Here is a 13,680-nt window from a genome sequence, read left to right on the forward strand (position 1 = left end):
ATGTTGGCGAGGATGCAGAGAAAGGAGAACCCCCTTACGTTGTCTATGGGAATGCAAGCTGGTGCAGCCACTCTAGAAAACAGTGTGGAGGTTCCTGAAGAAATTAAAAATAGAGCTACCCTAAGACCCAGCAATTGCACTACTAGGTATTTATCCAAAGGATACAAGCATAATGATCCGAAGGGACACCTGCACCCCAATGTTTAGAGCAGCAGTGTCCACAATAGCCAAACTGTGGAAAGAGCCCACATGTACATTGACAGATGAACGGATGAAGAGGATGTGGTGTATATACATACAATGGAATATTACACAGGCATCACAAAAATCTTGCCATTTGCAACGATGTGGATGGAACTGGGAGGTATTATGCTAAGCGAAATAAGTCAGTCAGAGAAAGACGGTTATCATGATCTTCACTCACATGTGGAATTTAAGAAACAAAACAGGAGCATAGGGGAAGGGAGGGAAAAAATAAGACAAAATCAGAGGGAGACAAACCATAAGAGACTCTTAGTAGGAAATAAACTGAAGATTGCTGGAGGGGAGGGGGTGGGAGGATGGGGTAACTGGGTGATGCGTTAAGGAGGACACATGATGGAATGAGCACTGGGTGTTACATAAGACTGATGAATCACCGAACTCTACCTCTGAAACTAATAATACACTATGTGTTAGTTAATTGAATTTAAATTTTAAGAAGCTTTCTAATACTTCAAAGTGCTCTTGGTGAAAATAGTAGTTATGAATGAATGTAACTCTTTGATATCACGTAATCGAATGTGTCAACTGCATATTTTAGTAAACTGTCATTTTCCAGATGATCAATACATGAGTAAAAGATCCAAAGTAAGAAAAAAAAAAAAAAAGAAACAGCTGTGATCTTGTAAGTATTCTAAAGCCTCAGCCATGCGCCAGACCCGCGGAGCCTCATCCACTGAGCGGCCCCAGCCGTCAGTCACGTGACGCTGTCAGGGTGATGCTGGCGAGGCTGATCCCGGCGGAGACTGTAATCAGCTCTTTGGAGAGAGTGGAGAGGCTTGCTTTGGTGGCCTAATCACCCTCTTTGCTTGTGGGGTGACTGATGAGGTTATTTGGGGCTTTGGCCGTGTTCTGCCAGGTTGTTAGTCACTGGTGGAACATAGTAGATTCTGAGTCCAAAATATGTTTCCTTTTGTATTCTTCAGTAAACAGAATCAAAGACCAGTACAAGGTGTCCGTGCGCATCCCTCCTGACAGTGAGAAGAGCAGCCTGATTCGCATCGAGGGGGACCCGCAGGGTGTGCAGCAGGCCAAGCGGGAGCTGCTGGAGCTCGCCTCCCGGATGGTAAGGCCCGCGGCCAGGTCCCACCAGGAAGGAGCCTGCGTCCCTGTCTGCTGGGTGCCTCTGTGGAGTAGCCTGATTTTCCCCCACAGCTCTGAGGAATGGGAATCACCCAGCCTAGGAGTGGCTCTGACCTGCTGGGGCCCAGGCGCTGTGCCAGCAAGGTGCTGGGGTTCTGCAGCAGGGTTTCAGCCTTGGCCTACCCGGGTCTGTGATGCTTAAGGTACCAATTCTTAAAAGCACTCAGGTGACTCCCACGTGCACCTGGGGTTGAAAATTCCTGCTGTGTGGTTGTCTGCAACTCTGGGGGTTGGAGGGTGGGGGCCCGGGCCCTGTTCCTGGGCTAAGCTGTCGGCATAGGGGTGTCTTTCTGGATTGTGTGAGTCCGACACAGATAACCATGCAGCAGTGATTCTCCATTTTGGCTGCATGTAGGGGTCACTGGGGTGCCTTTCAGAGTCCAGAGGAGTTAACTACTACATGAGTGATTGTAGCTTAGCATAGACAACATGCAGAACGTCAGGAAAGCCTCGGGCAGGGCAATGCATGTGCCTCATTAGGGCAGGGAGCGAGTCCCCCCATGTCTGCTGGCACCAGTGCCCAAGCCTGGGGCCTCCTCACCTCAGAGGCCCCCTTTTGACAGTAGGCTTTCCCTTGTCCTCAGCTGCAAGCCAGCACGTGCAGCCTCCCACCGTTGCCTGGCTATCCCTGAGCTCACTGCTCCACCGAGGGTCCCGGCGCTCCCGATTGAGCTAGCTCTCCTCCCGTCTGGCCAAGGCCGCTCGGACTGGAGTGTCTTGTGCCTGTGCTGGACTCCTGAACCCTTGTTGCTCTGTCAAGCTGGTGCCAGTCTGATCCAGAACCCCCCCTTGAGCTCTTTTAGATGGCTGACTGACAGTGCGCTTTCCTCCATCCTGACTCCGCTTATTCTTTTGTATTTCTTGTGACATTTTAGTGAGGCCTGGAGGAGGCTGAGAATCGTGCAAGTTAAACTAAACTACTTTTTCTTAATTATCCACACCAGGCAGTGGTCTGAACCACACCGTGTTCAGGACCACCGCCTGTTCTGCAGAGTATTACGCCTCATGGTCTTTGGTTCTTAACACAGACGCGCTAAGTGAGCGGCTTGGGCGGTGAAGGCTGCTTGAAGGGTCCCCACTCGGTTGTTGAATCGTACTTCCTTCCGGAGAGTAACGCCCAGCCTGTGTTGTTGCAGAGAGCGGGTTTTGTGTGTGGGTGCTGTCTCCTGGCTGCTGACTCCCAGGGATGCCACAGGGCAGCGCTGTGCTCCCCAGGCTCCCCGGAGCCTCCTGCCATAATGTCGTCTACTTGAACTGTGTGTTTAGGAAAACGAGCGCACCAAGGATCTGATCATTGAGCAGAGATTCCATCGCACAATCATTGGGCAGAAGGGTGAACGGATCCGTGAAATTCGTGACAAATTCCCAGAGGTAAAGGTTTCCCGGCGGCATCCTTCGGCCCTCTAGGAGTGATTGATCGGCACTTACAGATAGATATTCAGTATTTTAGAGTCTAGTCCTAACCAATAACTGAACTTGAATTTGTGATGATTGTTCCAGGTTATCATCAACTTTCCAGACCCAGCACAAAAGAGTGATATTGTTCAACTCAGAGGGCCCAAGAATGAGGTGGAAAAATGCACCAAGTACATGCAGAAGATGGTGGCAGATCTGGTAGGGCTGTTTCCCGTCCTGTGGTGGTCGTGCTGTGGTGGCAGAGGCCTGGGGGCGTCGCCTCAGAACCCCTGCTTCAGGGGCGCACTCGGGCACTGGCTGGTCTGCCATTGACGGAGGGGCGCCGTCGTCTTTACCCAGGTGTTTGGACTGGCCGACAGCGGTTAGGACCTCAGTGTTCCGTGGAATTCCAGTGGGGTGCCGGGCTCCTTGTTGCCTTACGGGGTCTTCAGATATCCGGATGAGTGGTGCCACCCAGTGAGGAGAGAGATTTGCAGGCGGTGTGGGGAGCCATTTGTTGATTTGCTGTTTTCTTAAGCTGGCAAGGGGACCGGCAGTTTGGAAAGTGCCGAGGGAGTTATTGATGGGAAGGCTGCAGGTGGTCTCATGCTTCTGTGGCTTCTCATTGGGCCTGGACTGAGCTCGCCACTGCCTGGGATCGCTGACGGGTGCGTTTCTGGCACCGAGCTCATTCACACTGCCACAGCGTGGCGGGATTCCTGAGAGTGGCAGAGTCTGTGTGTTCTGGGCTCGCTTCTCTCAGCCTGGGGGTCAGGACCCCCTCCTACCCAGAGTTTCCTTTGAGGGCACCTGAAACAATTGCTTCTGGATTATGGAACTGGCAGTGAACAGGTGGGACGTTCTGTGGGGAGCCACTTTTTATAAAGGTGGCTTTGCATCAGTCGACAGTGGCGTGCCAGGTTAGCTCATTGTTGGGTAAGTTAACCCCCCATCTAAAGGTCAGAGGTCCTGGTGGGAGAAAAGCAGGATTCAAGTGCGTGTTTTCATACTCCCTCATGGATGAACGGACATGTCACTGTCCGGCATGATGGCTAATGGTGCCACCCCTTTTGTTTTTAAGGTGGAAAACAGCTATTCAATTTCTGTTCCCATCTTCAAACAATTTCACAAGAACATCATTGGGAAAGGAGGCGCAAACATTAAAAAGGTGACCGGCCAGCTTGTCCCCTGAATCTTGGCTCCCCTTGGCCTGCCCCCAAAGCCCTTTGCCATTCTGGCTTAATGTTGAAGGAGGGAGCCTTAATTTCCATCCCTGGGCTCCAGGTGTCTCAACTGGGACGTCCGTTCCCATGGTCCCCTGTCTCCTTGTAGATTCGGGAAGAGAGCAACACTAAGATCGACCTTCCAGCAGAGAACAGCAATTCAGAGACCATCATCATCACAGGCAAGCGAGCCAACTGTGAGGCCGCCCGGAGCCGCATCCTGTCCATCCAGAAAGACCTGGTAATGGGGTACTGTGGGGCAGGGCGCGAGCCGGGCTCCCCGAGGTTGTGTGTCCTCAGCTCTTCCCACAGCAGTGCAGGCCTGTGGCCGGCCTCCTGCCACCCACCTGGGGCCATGCTTACTACCACACCTGGGCAGTGGCACTGGATTTGAGTGCTTGGAAATCAGGACAATCTTTTTTTTTTTTTCTTCAATTTTTGAAAAATTAATGTAAGAAACTGCATGTCTAAAGTACGCAGATTGGTAAGTTTAGACCTATGTTGTACATGCATGGAATCTCCGTAGTCAGGATAATGAGCCTATCCAGCACCCTGGAGATGTTCTCGTGCCCCTTTTCAGCACCTCCCTCTGTCCTGCCAGCCCCTGCCCCCCACTCTGCCTGTGTCCAGCCCTTCACCTGCTTTCAGCCACGGGGGATTGTTGAGTGTCCTGCATCCCGTACACAAGAAATCATGGTGTTTGCTCTTCCAGCTCCAGCTGCTCTCACTTGGAACAGCTACGTTGAGATGTGTCCATGTTGTCCCGTGTGTCACTGGGTTTTGTTTCATTGACGGGTGATAGGTCTCTGCATGCACAGGTCATGTTCCTTTTCACCTAAGATTTGTAGCTTTTCTTTCAAGGGTTTTTATTTTATTTAGGTTGTCAAGGTTTTTAGCATAAAGTTTTTCATAATATTCCCATACTGTGCTTCCACTGTGCTGGTGTCTTTCATGCTCCTGATAAATGTAATTTGTGTCATTATGAAATTACCTTCGAGAGTGAGCAGGGGCGGGGGAAGAGCAGTGGGAGAGGGACAAGCAGACTCCATGCTGTGCACAGAGCCCAACGTGGGGCTCGAACTCACGACCCCGAGATCATGACCTGAGCCAAAAGCAAGAGTGAGACCTTAACCAACTGAGCCATCCAGGCGCCCTAATCTCTGCCTTTTAAATGGAGATGTTTACATTTAATTACACTAGTAAATCTGTGTATCATGTATTGTTACATATTTTATTACGTATATTTAGTAAGTGTGATTAAATATCAATTTTTTTATTTTTGGAACTGTGGAAAATACACATAACAAAATTTACCACCTTCGAGTAGAACCCGGGGGCATCCGGCGTGTCCACACCACTGTGTGGCTGTCACCGCCATCATCTTCAGCACTTCACTTTTTGTCCTCTAGATAGAAGCTGTACCTGCAAACCCCGCCCTCCTCCCCTCCCCTGGTCACAGTGGTTTCATGGAGCTGGGTCTCCGTCCACCCACCGTCTTGGCGTTTGTTTTCTGTTTGCCCGTCTGCTTTGTTCTCTTTCTCTGCCTGCGTTCCCATCTCCAGTGTCTTGAACACCATTGTTTTTATGGGAGGTAAATCTGGTCCCTGTGGTCTCACCTTGACTGGAGGCCGGGTTTTAATAGGAAAGGCTGACGATCCATGGGCATCCTGGTTGTGTCTCTGATTTATGGTGTGACGCGGAGACTTTCCTTGTGTGCTGTGTGAGCTGCTCACCCCCCGGCCCTCATCCACCCACACACATGGACCCACACGCACAAGGGCTCCAGGCCCCTCTGCAGTGGGCGTGCCATCCTGTGTCCCACACCTCACAGACTGTGTGTCATTTCAGGCCAACATAGCCGAGTTGGAGGTCTCGATTCCTGCCAAGCTGCACAACTCCCTCATCGGCACGAAGGGCCGCTTGATCCGCTCCATCATGGAGGAGTGTGGCGGGGTGCACATCCACTTCCCGGTGGAGGGCTCAGGAAGTGATACGGTTGTCATCAGGGGCCCCGCCTCGGATGTGGAGAAGGCCAAGAAGCAGCTGCTACACCTGGCCGAGGAGAAGGTGAGCTTCACGCCCGGCAGTGACGGCACCATGTCTGTCCCTCGCTAGAAATCCTTGCCCTGTTGTGGCAGGTCAGAAAATTGCTTCAGACACGTTTTTGAGTCTTTCATTTTTCCGCTTTTGAACAAAGGGCCTTGGCAGGTTGAATACCTACTTATACAATATAGAAAATTTGTTCTTTGGCTTATTTGTTTGGGGGTGTTTTTTGGTTTTTTGTTTTGTTTTTGTTTTTTAAGATTCTATTTATTTGAGAGCGAGCAAGCACAAGCAGGGGGAGCGGTAGAGGGAGAAGCAGGCTTCCCGCTGAGCAGGGAGCCTGACGTGGGGCTCTATCCCAGGACCCCGGGATCATTACCTGAGCCGAAGGCAGACGCTTCACCAACTGAGCCACCCAGGCGCCCCTGGGTTTTTTGTTTTTTTGTTTTTTTAATTATGATTTATAGACAATAAAACCTGTCTTTCTTAGCGTATACTTCTGAGTTTTGATAAGCATATACACACACTCACGTGACCACCATGCAGTGAAAATGTTTTGGTCATCACCCCCTGACATTCTGCGTTGAGTCACCTTTGCCTCTTTGTCAGAACCCTTGTGTGGGTCTGTTTCTGGCCCCTGCTGTGTTCCCGCGACTTGGCAGGGAGGGGTGGTGGGGTGAGCCCTTCAGCCTTGTGCTCTGGCCGTTCCACATCTCTGCCTTTCTGCGTACATTCGGAACCAGCTTAACCGTTTCTGGGGGAAATCCTGCATGGATTTGGACTGGGACTGTGTTGGATCTGAAGATCAAGTTGAGGAGAATTGACAGTGCAGGAGCGGAATTTTCCGGGCTGCGTTCTTCAAGGTTGAAGTCTTTCAATTTTCATTGGTGTTTCATAGTTTTTAGCATGCGGATCTCATTCATATTTTGTTAATTTAAATCCTCACTATTTTGCTTTTTAGCTGTGTTGAAAATGGTATTTTTAAATTCATTTTAATTTCCAGTTACTGTAGTGTGTAGAAATATATTTGATGTTTTTAATATTGGCTTTGTTTTGTGCGTCTGGTTTAAAGTTGTCAGTTCCAGTGACATTTTTTGTGGGTTCTTGTGAGTTGTCTGCGTAGCGCGCATTGTGAACAGACAGTTGAATTCTTTCGTGCTGCTCCCTACGCCTGTGGGTGTGGTCTTACTGTGTCGCTTGGGCCTCCAGTATGGCGTTGAGTAGCAGTGGTGAGAGGGGACAGCCATACCTTTGCTGGCAGGCTTTGGGGAGAGTGCTCAGTCCCCCCCATTGAGTGGGAAGTGAGCTGTGGGTCTTCCGAAGATGCTCTCTTATCAGGTTGAGGAAATTCCCTTCTTTACAAGCAGCTGAGAGCTGCTGCGGGAAGAGGGGTTGGACTCTGTAGGAGGCTTTCTCTGTATCTGTTGACACAACAACGTGGTTTCTCTCTCTTTTTTTTTTTAAGCATGTGTATTAGATTTTTGAGTATTTTTGTGGGTTTTTTTGTTTGTTTTTTTAAAGTTTTACCAACCTTGCTTTTCTGGGATGAGCCCCACGTGGTTTAGGTGTGCTATCCTTCATGTTGCTGGGCTGGGCTCACCTAGCTCGTTAGCTTTTTAGTAACGCTGCTGTTTGCCCGTGTCTGTGTCTGAAGATAAGAAATTCTCTAGGGGGTGTTCGGGAAACCAGCATTTGAAAGGTACCCAAGTTCATTTGCTTCTTAGTGTTTAGCATGCTGGCAGACCTTCTTTTCTTTTCCTTTGTGTTTTTTCATGATTGTGCGCCAGGTTTCAGAATACAAGGAAAGAGAGGGAAGGCAGCCTAGACGTGCATGTGCTCTCCTGGCAAATCTGCCAGAGGTGCTGGCATCCTCAACAAGGTCATCACATTTGGGCCTTTGCTGGGGCCTGGCTTCCTGGTGTCAGATGAGGGCCTTGGTTGGCTTGGGTCTCTCCAAGATTGGGACTGGGCCTTGCTTTTGGTGTGTGCTCCCCTGTAGCCCGAGCAGAGGAAGGCCTGGACAGGGACCACTCTGCTGGACTGGGGAGGAGCAGGAGTACCTTGCCTGGGGGTGGGGCCAGCAGTCCTGTGGGCTTACCTGCTGTGTAGTGTAGCCTTTCTCCCCTAGCACCTTGAGGCTGTACTCGCCTAGTCCCCTCTGTAGGTGGAGAGCAGCTTGCAGGGATGGGGTCACTGCCGATAAGTGGCAGGACTGGGGCTATGAATGCGCATCCTCTGAGCTATCTGGATGTCTAGATGGCAGAGGGGGCCGTAAGTACTTCCTGTCTGGGTGTCCATCCCTTTGTTTTGGTGAGGCCTGATTGCTGCGTGCTGTTGTTCTCTAGGCCCTCTTATTCACCTGCTCAGGGGACCAGGCAGGTGGCATCAGGCCATTGTATCTGGGGTTGGTTTCCACAGCAAACCAAGAGTTTCACCGTTGACATCCGCGCTAAGCCAGAGTACCACAAGTTCCTCATTGGCAAAGGTGGCGGCAAAATCCGCAAGGTGCGTGACAGCACTGGAGCCCGCATCATATTCCCAACGGCTGAGGACAAAGATCAGGACCTGATCACCATCATAGGGAAGGAGGACGCTGTCAGGGAGGCCCAGAAGGAGCTGGAGGCCCTCATCCAGAACCTGGTAAGGCCCGGTGGGAGCTATACTTTGGTTGTCCTGTCATGCTTGGTCGGCGGGGTCATTGACTTTTCCCCTTCCTCTGTGTCGCAGGATAATGTGGTGGAAGACTGTATGCTGGTGGACCCCAAGCACCACCGCCATTTTGTCATCCGAAGAGGCCAGGTCTTGCGGGAGATTGCTGAAGAGTATGGTGGGGTGATGGTTAGCTTCCCACGCTCTGGCACACAGAGCGATAAGGTCACCCTCAAGGGTGCCAAGGACTGTGTGGAGGCGGCCAAGAAGCGCATTCAGGAGATCATCGAGGACCTGGTAGGTGCCTGGGGGGTGGCGGGGTTCTTGGCCCCAACAGCCAGGGGCAAAGCGAGTGGCTAGGGCCTCCCACAGCCCTGTGGTGGGCTCCTCCGGTCAGGCTGGGGCTCTCAGTCTCTGCCCTTTGTCCTGACGGTCGGTGAGAATACTGCTCCTAAACAGAAGCTTTTTTAAAACGTGATGAAATGCAGTTTGTACGAGGAACCAGCCTCTCCTCTCCAAAGGGAAGGAAAGGGATGGAAGGGGAGGGCCTGTCAGAGTGGGTCCACGTGGAAACACGTTGGGTTTTCTAAACCAGCTTCCCTCCTGGCACTCCCCTGCCGCGGCCGTGGAAGTACTTCCCTGACCGTCAGTCCCAGTGCCGCCTCATGGCGTCCCAGCCACAGCATTCGCTGTCACTGGCTCACGTAGCCACCCTCAGGGACAGTGCCTAGCGGTGCAGGAGGCAGGGGCTCTGTGTACAGAGGCAGGAAATGGTGTGCCCCTGGCTCTGGGCAGCAGCGAGCCTCGGTGCCGTTTTGTGTAGACGGGTCATCGGTACGCTCTTGTGTCTGGGAAATGTGTCAGAGGCGTCTCCTTCGGTGCTGCCCCGCACCCTCCTCTGTCACCTGTTGTACTTGGAGCATTTGACGTGTCCTTAGAGGACTGAGTGGAGGCTGAGTGTGTGCACTGACCCCAAGCAGTTAACCTTTGCCTTTATTTTTTTCTTTCTTGCTGTGCCCCGCACCGGCCCCCCTGCCCCCAGGAAGCCCAGGTGACCATAGAATGTGCCATACCCCAGAAGTTCCATCGATCCGTCATGGGCCCCAAAGGTTCCAGAATCCAGCAGATAACTCGGGACTATAATGTTCAGATTAAATTCCCAGACAGAGAGGAGAACCCAGGTGGGTCCCAGCGGTGAGCTCTGTGCTGAGTGGGGAAGCAGGAGGTGTATGAATGGGCCCCGCCTGGGGAGTCCGGGGCTTCTCGAGGAGGCGGGCTGCATCAGTTGCTGCGGGGTGATGGGGTGCCCTTCCAGCGTCCAGACGCTTGCAGCAGGTGACGAGGCAAAGGAGGGCAAGACACCTGCAGCCTCCGAAGCAGGGGAAGCCCCGCGTCCCCCCTCCCCCCGGCCACCACCCTGAGTTTGGTTCTGAGGCTTCTCACAGGTCCCAGGTGACGAGGGTGTGATGGGGCTGCTTCCGCTCTGTCCACCGCAGCTGCCTCTCCCCCAGCACCCCTACTTGGCGGGTCTTGTCCCTTGAGAGGCGGGCAGCCCCTAGCTACCCTTGTACCACAGCCCCTCAGCTCCAGTGTCCTGCTTGTTGCTTGGTTCTGCGTGTGCCCCAAGGACAGTGGGGTGGTAGGCGGTCACGAGGTGACCTGCACAACAAGGGGTCTCAGAGCTGACTCTCCCAAGACCTGTCTCCCACTCCGGCTGCAACCAAGCGTGTCGTCTTTGTTGACTGGTCTCGATGCGTCTGGTCCGGTTGGTGCCTGCAGCCTCCTGGGTCCACTGCACGTGCTGTGTGCTCTACAGAGCTGGTCGCGGCCACTGAGGCTCCTCTGTTGCCCTGAGAGGACAGGCTATTTTGAGTACATATGAAGGAAAACTGCATAGGATAAAGATGTGTTTTCTATACTCATCCAGATTCAGTTTGTTTTCTCTTGCACCCCCTTCTTTCGTGCGTACAGTCGTTTTTTCCTAAGTCATTTGAGTGTACTTCTCAGACTTAAGCTGTAGTGGCTCCTTCCTAAGAATGAGAACCTTTTTTTAACATCATTTGCGATAATGGGGGTACATCCATCATGGGATCAGAAGATTTAATAGTATATGACGCTGTCACAGAATTTGGTCGGTGTTCAGGTTTTGCCACTTTGGAAAGTGTGTGCAGAGCCCGGCCTCCCCCGCAGTTGGTCACAGGCCTGAGATTGCTCGGGCCATCCTGCCTGTCACTCACTCACGCTTGCTCCTGCCGCACAGACTCCTGAATCCTGTCCTGCTCCGCGAACCTTGCTTTTCTGTTTGGGTGAGCACCTGGTCCCCCAGCAGCAGGCTTCTGTGTTCCGTGTCGTGTCCTCCATTCTTGAGGCTTGGCTCACTCACTTCCTGGCACAAGAAGCTGGTGCAGGCCCACCTCCTCCCAGCCTGTGTCGCAGTCCGCTCCCCACGGCCATGTCCCAACCCCGGGGCTTGGTCTCTAGTCTCCTTGCCCTTCTAACACGGGCGCTGTGCCTCCCACGCGCCAGCCTCCAAGGTAGCCAGCTCCACCTGGGGCAGAGAGGTGAGCTCACAGCCTCCTGGGAAGCCAGGCGCGCGTGGGTCTTCCCTCCCCCTTCCGCCAGCACGTGGTGGGTGCTTCACAAGTGTTGGCCAGGGGGTTGCGAGTCGGCACTGTGAGCCGCGTCCCCTCTCGTCTCCCCAGTTCACAGTGTAGAGCCACCAGTCCAGGAGAACGGTGACGATGCCGGAGATGGGAGGGACGCCAAAGAGGCCGACCCTGGCTCCCCCAGGAGGTGTGACATCATCATCATCTCTGGCCGGAAAGAAAAGTGTGAGGCCGCCAAGGAAGCCCTTGAGGTGGGTGTGGCCTGATGCTGGCTGCCCTGGTGGCAGCACGTGCCCCGACCTCCCCCCAGCGGTGCTGCCCTGAGCACCTCAGCTCGCGCTGCTGGAGGCGCTGGCCACCCCAGGCCGGGCACAGAACTGAGGGGTTTCGGTGACAGCAGGGGAAATGTGGTCTCCAGCCTCAGGTTCCTTTCCTGTCGCTAGTGAACCACATCTCTCTGGGACTTGTAAGGGTGAGTTCTTCATGCAGCGAGTGTTTGGCTGAGTGCCGCCTGCCTGCTGCGCACTGTGGTAAGGGCTGCGGTAGCTCTGTGCGGGACGGCACTCACGTGGACCGGACAGAGGAACAGCAGAAACCTGTCGTGTGTCGTGGAGGCGAAGGGTGGGTAGGGGTCGGGAGGTGGTCGGGCCAGAGCGGAGACAGAATAGGGAAGCCAGTGTCCCCTGCCGTCATCCCTGAGACCCACGAGGGCTTGGCCACAGCCTGTCCTTGACCTCAGTGAGGCCGGGAGTCAGGGCCGGCTTCTGCGTCTGAGCCCCACGGGTCCCCCTCTGTAAGTCTCAAATTGCTCTGTTTTTCCTAGATTCTGTTTGTTCTGTTTTGTAAGTGGCCTGTCACATTTAAGAGCATAGGCTTGGGGGTGAGGGTCTAAAAGTTTGCTCCGTTAGCATGAATGTTAAAGAAATAGATCCCATGTTTTTGTTTTTTTTTTTTTTTTTTTAAAGATTTTATTTATTCGACAGAGATAGAGACAGCTAGCGAGAGAGGGAACACAAGCAGGGGGAGTGGGAGAGGAAGAAGCAGGCTCCCAGCAGAGGAGCCTGATGTGGGGCTTGATCCCAGAACTCTGGGATCACGCCCTGAGCCGAAGGCAGATGCTTAACTGCTGTGCCACCCAGGTCCCCTGTTTGTTTGTTTGTTTGTTTGTTTTTAAAGATTTTTTTTAATTAATTTATTCAACAGAGATAGAGACAGCCAGCGAGAGAGGGAACACAAGCAGGGGGAGTGGGAGAGGAAGAAGCAGGCTCATAGGAGAGGAGCCTGATGTGGGGCTCGATCCCATAATGCCGGGATCATGCCCTGAGCCGAAGGCAGACGCTTAACCGCTGTGCCACCCAGGCGACCCTGTTTGTTTGTTTTTTAAGAGAACACACACGCGTTAGAGCACAAGCAAGTAGGGGGAGGGGCAGAGAGAGAGAGAATCCCAGGCGGATTCCCCAATCCTGGAGCCCAGTGTAGGGTTTGATCCCAGGACCCTGAGATGATGACCTGAGCTGAAATCAAGAGTCAGACGCTCAACCGACCACCACCCAGACGCCCCTGGTTTCCATGTTCTTTTTTTTGTCTTCTTTTGAGTTAAAAGCTTGGGTGGTGGTCTCAGTTTAGTTGGAACAGCACAGAAGGTTCCAGGAAGCTCCCTGTAATTCTCACAGGGTCACTCTGCTCCCTGCTAGCTCTCAGGCCTGCCCCTGACCATCTTCTCTGCAGGCGCTGGTTCCTGTCACCATTGAAGTGGAGGTGCCCTTTGACCTTCATCGGTACATCATTGGGCAGAAGGGGAGCGGGATCCGAAAGATGATGGACGAGTTTGAGGTACCATGATTTGCAGTCTTTCCCCTGGAACCAGTGTTGGGCAGGAGCGCTCCCGAGTGCCTCTGGCAGTTTGGCCCCTTGGTGGTGCGGTGCGCCTTCTTCCTGCTCTTACCCTGGAGCAGCCGGCCGTCCCTGTGTCTCTGTCCGGGCGGGACCCCGTCTGCATCGGGTCCCTTCTGTCTCCGTGTAGGTGAACATCCACGTGCCGGCGCCAGAACTGCAGTCCGATATCATCGCCATCACTGGCCTTGCCGCGAATTTGGACCGGGCCAAGGCTGGCTTGCTGGAGCGCGTGAAGGAGCTGCAGGCTGAGCAGGAAGACCGGGTGGGTGTCCTCCAGAGCCACGGTCCTCAGCCTTCGTCTGCCAGGCCGCAGCCAGTTCCGCCGGGTGGCTGGAGGACCTGGCTGACCCTGTTGCGGTTGGTGCCCAGGGGCCATGCTGTCTGGGGAGCCTTTCTTCTGACGCAGTGTTACGGGCATGGCACTTTTCTCTTCCGTGTCATAGCAGCAGAGTTAAGTTTCCTGT

At 53.3% G+C, this 13,680-nt stretch overlaps 1 protein-coding gene across 2 annotated transcripts in view; it reads left to right on the top strand.

Annotated features, from left to right (window-relative positions):
- LOC103662600 (high density lipoprotein binding protein) overlaps positions 1 to 13,680 on the top strand; it is a 69,695-nt gene that overhangs the window by 51,430 nt on the left and 4,585 nt on the right. For both annotated transcript variants that reach the window (XM_040638054.1, XM_040638058.1), the window contains exons 12-23: positions 1,188 to 1,327; positions 2,671 to 2,775; positions 2,905 to 3,018; positions 3,881 to 3,967; positions 4,132 to 4,263; positions 5,871 to 6,089; positions 8,484 to 8,705; positions 8,793 to 9,011; positions 9,757 to 9,895; positions 11,417 to 11,571; positions 13,049 to 13,153; positions 13,344 to 13,478. In XM_040638054.1, coding sequence (XP_040493988.1) covers positions 1,188 to 1,327; positions 2,671 to 2,775; positions 2,905 to 3,018; positions 3,881 to 3,967; positions 4,132 to 4,263; positions 5,871 to 6,089; positions 8,484 to 8,705; positions 8,793 to 9,011; positions 9,757 to 9,895; positions 11,417 to 11,571; positions 13,049 to 13,153; positions 13,344 to 13,478 — 1,772 coding nt within the window. The remainder of the gene's footprint in view (positions 1 to 1,187; positions 1,328 to 2,670; positions 2,776 to 2,904; positions 3,019 to 3,880; positions 3,968 to 4,131; positions 4,264 to 5,870; positions 6,090 to 8,483; positions 8,706 to 8,792; positions 9,012 to 9,756; positions 9,896 to 11,416; positions 11,572 to 13,048; positions 13,154 to 13,343; positions 13,479 to 13,680) is intronic.

The sequence above is a fragment of the Ursus maritimus genome, unplaced genomic scaffold, assembly GCF_017311325.1.
Source record: "Ursus maritimus isolate PB19 unplaced genomic scaffold, ASM1731132v1 scaffold_1, whole genome shotgun sequence".
NCBI classification, from domain to species: domain Eukaryota; kingdom Metazoa; phylum Chordata; class Mammalia; order Carnivora; family Ursidae; genus Ursus; species Ursus maritimus.